The 8,217-nt window shown below is 42.8% G+C and overlaps 1 protein-coding gene across 1 annotated transcript in view; it reads right to left on the reverse strand.

Annotated features, from left to right (window-relative positions):
- SSH2 (slingshot protein phosphatase 2) overlaps positions 1-6,090 on the reverse strand; it is a 64,402-nt gene extending 58,312 nt beyond the window's left edge. The window contains exon 1 of the mRNA XM_089483901.1: positions 5,855-6,090. Coding sequence (XP_089340027.1) covers positions 5,855-5,917 — 63 coding nt within the window. The 5' untranslated portion in view covers positions 5,918-6,090. The remainder of the gene's footprint in view (positions 1-5,854) is intronic.
- Between the last annotated feature and the right edge of the window lie 2,127 nt (positions 6,091-8,217).

Raw genomic sequence — 8,217 nt, forward strand, 5'->3', positions numbered from 1 at the left:
CAGCACAACTCTATGGTCAACATCTGCCAGAGGTCAACCATAGAATTATGCTGGAGGACCTTCAAATGCCTACAGAAGCGTTTTCTTGAGGAATCTCTAGGTCCTCCAGAGCAGCTCTATGGTCCCCTTCCAACAGAGTTGCGCTAGAGGACCTAGAGATTCCTAGAGAGAATCGAAACCATCAATAATCAAAGCCACAAACTGGTGTGTGTGTGTGTGTGTGTGTGTGTGTGTGTGTGTGTGTGTGTGCACGCTTAAGGAGGCAATAAATGGAGCCCATTAGCACTGATAGGGGAGCAGCTGAAGTGGAAGGAAGAGGGCCTGCTCATAAAACCATCTTTGCTCGGGGAAAGCCTCCGGAGGAAATTAAAGAGGTATTTAAGAATGCTGGAGGACTGCAGGCCAAAACCTCGGAAGCTTTTACAGTGCATCATTTCAAGGCACAGAGGAGCAAGACTTGAGCTGACGCGGCTTCAAATCTCGCCTCAAGGCGCAGCCTGCATCAAGTGGCCTCGGACATGCTTAGGTCCAGATGATCTGGAAGTCCGTATCTCCCGCTATGAGCCTGCCTGAGTCTTCTGATCTTTGTGGGAAGACTTTTGACTTTCCAGGATCGGCTGGTGAAGATGTGAGAGAGGGCTTTCTCGGGGGCTGCTCCCCAGAGTTTTGGGGTGAGTGCTTTAGCTGAGCACTCCAGAGCATTGACCTCTGGGGTCCCTTCCAACTCTATGATTCGACCTCCATCACAGTATCCTTGGACCAGCAGTTGAGTATCTTTTATTACCACCTTTGGTATCTTGCTTTTTCAAGGGAGTATTCCCACTCCTAGGCTATTTCTGAGACTCTTTAGACATTGTCAAACAACTTTCTTGAAGCCCTCTACCAAACTTCCTCGCTGACAGGCCTCAAAGTGACCCAGGGCCAGCTCAAATGAAAGAGACAGGTAAGCAGGAATCAGAGTGGCTTCCCCATTAATACCTTAAGGATGAACTCCTCTCCGCTGCTTTGTAACAGAATCGCAAAAACCACAGTCAGCACTTGAACTGGCAGAAGACAAGGTTGTGGGGTGTCAAAGGGACAAGAAGGCCCAAGCCTCCCAAGAGGACCTTAGACCAAGGATTGCCAAAGGATTAACCATGGTTTGTTATTTCACTCGTGAATCTCACAGCTGACATCCAAACAAAATGGGTTTGCCTCCCCTATTTGTGGTGCGTGTCTGTTCCTTCTTGCGTGGCAGCGCCTGTTTTGGGGGGGCAAACAAACCAGAGAGTCGCCAAAGTTTCTGGCTCAGATGGCTTGGCAAGCCAGGATTCAAACAAGCCAGGATTCGTAAGATTAACCATGGCTTCTAATCTTGCAAGCCAGGATTCAAACAAGCCAGGATTCATAAGATTAACCATGGCTTCCAATCTTTCAAGCCAGGATTCAAACAAGCCAGGATTCGTAAAATTAACCATGGCTTCTAATCTTGCAAGCCAGGATTCGTAAGATTAATCGTGGCTTCTAATCTTACAAGCCAGGATTCATAAGATTAACCGAGGCTTCTAATCTTGCTTTGTCACTCATGAACTAACCATGCCTTCTTAGCCAAACCAGATTTACACATCATGACCAGTCAGAAACCACACCATGGTTTGTCATGATGTGTGAACATTAAAAATCAAGTTACATTTCAGACAGTTCCACAGCAAGACAAAAATCTAGTAGTACAAGCAGGCACACATGCATTTTTAATCTTTCCAGCGTATCGTTCTGAATTATGTGTTTCTATATTTAGCAATATTACATTTATTATATGTATTGTAAAAATCACCTTGAAGGTTCCTAATGGAAAGACAGTACAGCGATGCATCTCCTGACATGTCTAATCCTGACTGGCCTTCAATGAACTCCAAAGTGATTTACCCTCAAAAAAGTGCATATAGAATATTGGAAGCAATGAAACGCTGAGGTTTACATTAAGGCTTAAGAAGAATATGGGCAAATTGACATCCCTTATCCAACGTTCGGATATACTCCAAATCCAAAAAAGTTGTCCATGGTTGCAGGAACCTGACGATTCAAACACAAGCTTTGTTTCGTGCGCAACATTATTAATCACATTATGTATACAATTACCTTCAGGCTATGTGTATATAAGGTGCATACGAAGCCGAATTTCATGTTTAGACTTGGGTCCCATCTCCAAGACGTTTCATCATGCGCATGCAAATATTCCAAAACCTGAAAAAATCCCAGAATCCTAAACACTTTGGGTCCCGAGCGTTTCGGATAAGACTCAACCTATACAACAATTCGCATCCCTTGGAGGAAAATAAGAAAAAACATACATAGGGAGAACCTTCCTCTTTTAAAAAATGTCCACTTTTGCAAAGGGAAAAATAAGCAGCAGCTCCTCCATTCTTGCATTTCGACCCCAGCAGAAGGAGACGTTGTTTAACAAATAAAAAGGAAAGATGAAGCTTTGCTTAGTATATATGACTATTTCCACAACTGTGAGGCCTGTTTTGGGAGAAGAGACCGAATGGGTTACAGCGCAAGGCCTGCAAAAACGTTCCTTACCACCCCTCTCATTTTAAAGACATTATTAACCTTTGGCTTCATCCGCCTCGGCCACAGCTCCATTTCGGAGGCGGACGAAATGAATGAACGAACCACAGGGCTTTTCCAGCTGTCTATGGAGCCCTGCAAAAGGATTGCCAGTAGGTAATAGTGTGCCCTGACATTAGGCTTACATACCAATGCCACCAAAAATGCTTAATATATATTGCCTTATGGATGATTGAACGGAGAGGATGAAGCTTCTGCAGGCCTAGAAAAAGACCTACCCAGAAGATACCAGATCCTTGCAAAACAGAGGAAGGGGATAAGCAGAAAGGCAAGGAGAAAGCAGCATACACCCAGGGTTTAATTTTGTTTTTAATCTCGCCTTTCTCCCGCATCGTTTTCTCCTAAGAACGTGAAAATAAGGAGATGCACTGTTTGGACCAAGATGTCTCTCGGAGACGGAGACAGCCTCCTCCTTCTCAATTCTGATGAGGAAAGGATTGAACGAATGGACCTGTCAAAAAGGGACACCCCTTCCCCTTTTAAAAGCACACATTTGCAACATGGAGCAAAAAGGTAGTGGTTTTGTGGGAGGGAGGGTTGTTAAAGATATATAGGGGGAAGGCATCCCTTTCTAAAATGAAAAAAGATATATGCACCACTTGGTTTTAAAATGCGACTCAGAAAGAGAGAGAAACACACAGCTCTCCTCAGCTACAGTCCCCATTTCAGGCTGGAGAAGGCCCAAAGGGATGAAGGCTTGAGTTGCAGCTGTCTCCTATGCAGGTCTGCCAAAGAGACATTCAAATAGACAGCCTTAAAAACAACAAACCTCTAAATGCCTTCGATGAGGGTACAAACGAAAGACGACAAGTACACACCTGCAAATACACAACCCTAAGAGATGCACACTTTGAAGGCTGGTTCTTGAGAGGAAGGGAGCATGAAAGGTGTGTGTGTGTGTGTATACACACACACACACACACACACACACACATACACACACTGGCCTGTTACAGATGGCCAAAATAAAGCTGCTTTGGGTCTCTTTGGAGGTATGCTGTTTAAATGATGCATGCATCCTAAGAATCCAGAAGCTGCACGAAAGCTGCCCTCCAGTGCTTAGGAACGGAGTGTGGCTTTGGTGCGACCTCCGGACTCTTAGGATCCAGGCATCATTTAAATAGCATACCTCCAAAGAGACCTGAAGCAGCTTTATTTTGGCAGTCTGTAACAGGCCATTCACACACAGACACACCAGTGAAACACCCTTTCTCATAGAAGACACACACACACCATTTATAAAATGAAACTGAAAAGCAAATACAGAGACACAACAGCTTGGGCCAAGAGCTGAGGTTTTTATAATGAAATGATTGAATGAATCAATGGGCGCCGCGCAAGGGAAATGCAACAGTCTGGGTCCAAATATCTCTCAGAGCTCTCCTCTCCGCTACTTCTTTCTTTACATCCTTCAGAGCTCTTCCCTCTCAGCTAAGGTTTTTCTCTTCGAATTCTTAAATGCTCAACGATTATGCATTTAAAAGCAACCAGAAATGCAACCTCCTCCTTCAGGGCTCTTCTCTCTCTCAACTGGAAAGAAATAAATGGGAGGGGGGAATGGATGCTGAATGAGTGTAAAACAGAACTGAAAAATGGAATTGAACAAGGAAGAGATGCAACAGTTTGGGCTGAAATAGTCCTCGGATCTCTTCCCTCTGCCCAGGATTTTTGCAAATGATGCAAAAATTTTGCAAATAAATCGGAGAGGGGAAGGGATGCTGAATGGTTGCATTTAAATGAAGAAGAAAGGCAACAGTTTGGGCTGAAACAAGTCCCTCAGAGCGAAGATATTTGGAAATAATGAAATGAACAAATGTGGGGGAAGGGATGGTGAATGACTGTATATTAGAATTTAAGAATTAAACTGATAAGAAATGCCAGGGTTTGGTCCGATAGATCCCTCACAGCTCAGATGTTTTGCAAACCATTAAAGGAATCAGGTTGCATATTTAAAAAATTGAGAATGAAACTGAGAAGAAATAAATGCCAGGGATTTGGCCAGAAACATCCCTCAGAGCTAACAATTTTTGGCAGACAATTCAATGAATGAGGTGCACGGTTGCTTATTTAAAACATTGAGACTCAAATAGTTATTTATTATTATATTATTAATTATTTTATTTTATTAATATTATATAACGTTATAATATTATAACAATATTGTAACATTATTTTAATATTATAACAATATTATAATATTATAATATTATTAATTATTTTATTTTATTAATATTATAAAATGTTATAATATTATAACAATATTGTAACATTATTTTAATATTATAACAGTATTATAATATTAATTATTTTATTTTATTAATATTATATAATGTTATAATATTATAACAATACTGTAACATTATTTTAATATTATAACAATATTATAATATTATATATCATTAATTATTTTATTTTATTAATATTATATAATGTTATGATAACAATATTGTAACATTATTATAATATTATAACATTATATTATATATTATTATTTTTAATTTAATTTTATTAATATTATAAAATGTTATAATATTATAACAATATTGTAACATTACTATATTATAATATTATCACATTATTATAATAGTATAACATTATATTATATATTATTAGTAAATGTTTTATTTTATTAATATTTTATAATGTTATAATATTATAACAATATTGTAACATTATTATAATATTATAACATTATATTATATATTAATATTAATAATTTTATTTTATTAATATTATATTATTATATCATAACATTATAATATTATTATAATATTATAACGATATTATATTATTATAACAATATAATAATATTATAACAATTTAACAATAATAATAATATATTATAATATTATATATTATATTATTTATGCTACTCAAAGCAATCCTCCAATTAATCAGATTTATTTATTTAATAGTTAAATAATACACACACACATACATAATATTAATATATATGAATAGTAATAATGTATAATATTATAATTATTATTTAACAGTTAAATATCCCATTAGATCTGAGGGGAAGAGGGTTGAATGAATGGAGCTGAATGGCTGCAGCTGTCAAGCAGAGGGAAAGGAGGGGGTACGGCGCAGGGAGGGGGACAAAACGCCTCCAAACGCGAAGCGGGTCCAGAGGGCGCGGGGTGAAGAGAGAGCGGGCGCCAGGCGTCGCGCATGCGCAGAGGCCCCCTCCATTCCCCCTCCCCATCTCTCGCAACGGTTCCTTCCCCTCAGGAGGACTCACCGAGGCGCAGGGGCTGGAGGTGGCGCTCGGGGTGGGCGAGCGCTGCACCGTCACCAGAGCCATCGAAGCGGCGGCGGCGGAGGCGGCCTAGGCCGGCCAGCCTGCCTACCGGGGGAGCCTTCACTCCATGGTGAGGCCAATGGAAGGCTCCTTCTGTGAGGGAAAGGGAGGGGCCGAGGCCGAGGCCGGAGCGGAGCCGAGGCGCGTCCTCCCCCGCCAACGCTCGCTCGCCGACTGAGGAGCGGCCGGGTTGGGCCGGCCGGGCACAATGAGGCGACAGCGCGCATGCGCCACCTGTCAACCGCCGCGGCCCGGAGGCCACGCCCACGCCAACGACGGTCTAGCCACGCCCACCTCTTTCTCCCTCCCTCCTCCGCCCGCATTGCCACGCCCACCAAGGCCTTAGCCACGCCCACTCCTGAAAAATTTAACCCTCGCGCTGCCAGAAGAGAAAGAAATGCTGGGCCCAGATTTGTTTGCATTCATTTCATCTGTATTTCCCGCCTTTCTCCCAGAAAGAGACCCATTGTAACCCCACACAGGCATCTCTGGGGCCACAACACCCAGAATCCCCAACACAATGCTCATCATCCCCCAACAAGCATGTTATCTTTTCTTGGACTACCATTCCCAGAATCCCCCTCAGCTATCATCCCTCTTTATTTTGGACGAGCATTCCCAGGATCTTCCTCAGATATCATGTTATCTTTCTTGGACTGTCCCTCCCAGAATCCCCTTAAGATAGCAACCCTCTTTTCTTGGACTACCATTCCCAGAATCCCCTCAGATATCATGTTATCTTTTTGGACTATCCCTCCCAGAATCCCTCGCTAGCATCCCTCTTTTTTGGATTACCATTCCCAGAACCCCCTCAGATAGCATCCCTCTTTCCTTGGACTACCATTCCCACAATCCCCCTCCACTATGACACCTCTTTTTATTTGGACTACCCCTCCCACAATCCCCTGGGGCAGCCTAGAGTCGTGGGTTGTGGTGCTTCAGATCTCCACGTGGTTTCTATGGACCATCGGATGGAGCTGTGCACACTTTAAAGCGGCGCCAAAAGCGCATTGTTTCTCCAGTGCAGACGTGCTTTGACTGTCCAAAGGACCGCAAGGAAATGCCAGACCAACAAAATGCGTTTCTGGCGGAGCAAATCTGACACCGTTATTTGGGCGCCGGACAACAAGTTCTCAGTTTGACCGGCCTCTAAAATGTACACGCAACACCTAAATCCACATTTTATACAATGTACACGCAACACCCGAGTCCACAATCACAATCGCACAAGTCCGTAACCTCAGACTTTGTCGCGCCGGATTCTTTCCGCCTGTGGAAAATGTGCCGCGAACAAACCTTTGCATTGACTGCAAGCAAATGTTCCTCAGGAAAAGGAGGCAAATAGAGGGGACATAAACAAGGAATGGCAGAAAGCTCCTATCCTCCAACCGTCCCGATTTGCAGGGATAATCCCATTTAATCCTTTGTTGTCACACTTTCTCCTCTGTTTAAAAAATGTCCTGGTTTCTCTCCATCTCCTTTGTCCTCAGCTTACTTGAGTTGCTGCAAATGGAGTTCAAAGCCCCACAAAGTCTGAATCTTTGAATCCCAAAGGGCTGGATCTTGCCTTTCTTCCCAGTCGGTTCGGGGAAAAGCAAACCGCTGCAGCCTCTCCAAGCTTGTCTGTTCTTCCTCGGTCATAACTTTTGCCATCTTGACCACACTTTGAGGTTGCTTGACCGCTAAAGGGTCCTGGTTTGCATCTGTGTGATGCTGGAGGGCATGAAAGTTTGTGGGTGTGAGACAGAGAGAGATGGACAGGCATACAATGCTTTGCAATTTCAAAGCAGAGGTATAGTATCATTATTCCAATATTATTCTGCATTAGCTTTAGCTCTTGCCCTTGAAGGAACATCTGCACTAGGTGCCTATACCGCTTTGAAGCCAGTATAGTCCTTACAGTCCCAGTGCTCAAAACCATGTGTTGTAGTTGCCTACGACAAATAAAACATCTTCACTTTCAATATGCCGCAGTTTCTTGTTATCGTGTGCCTTCAAGTAGTTTCTGACTTATGGGGACCCCAAAGCGAACCTGTCGTGGGGTTTTCGTGGCCATATTTGCCCATTGCCATCCTCTGGGGCTGAGAGAGCGTGACTTGCCCAAGGTTTCGAACCCTGGTCTCCAGAGTCCAATGCTCAAACCACTAGGCTACAAGGACTCTGTGCTCTTATCTAATCCTTGAAGTTGAGGCCAGTCCTGGATAAACACTGGATGAGAGACCACCTGGATTTAACAGAGACCTCCAGGTAGATCTAGGAAAGAGCCTGGCCTAAAAGCCTTGGAAACTTGCCTAGAAAGTAAT

This window comes from Sceloporus occidentalis, unplaced genomic scaffold, assembly GCF_023333645.1.
Source record: "Sceloporus occidentalis isolate IW3139 unplaced genomic scaffold, rSceOcc1.0.p SCAF_21, whole genome shotgun sequence".
Classification (NCBI taxonomy): Eukaryota; Metazoa; Chordata; class Lepidosauria; order Squamata; family Phrynosomatidae; genus Sceloporus; species Sceloporus occidentalis.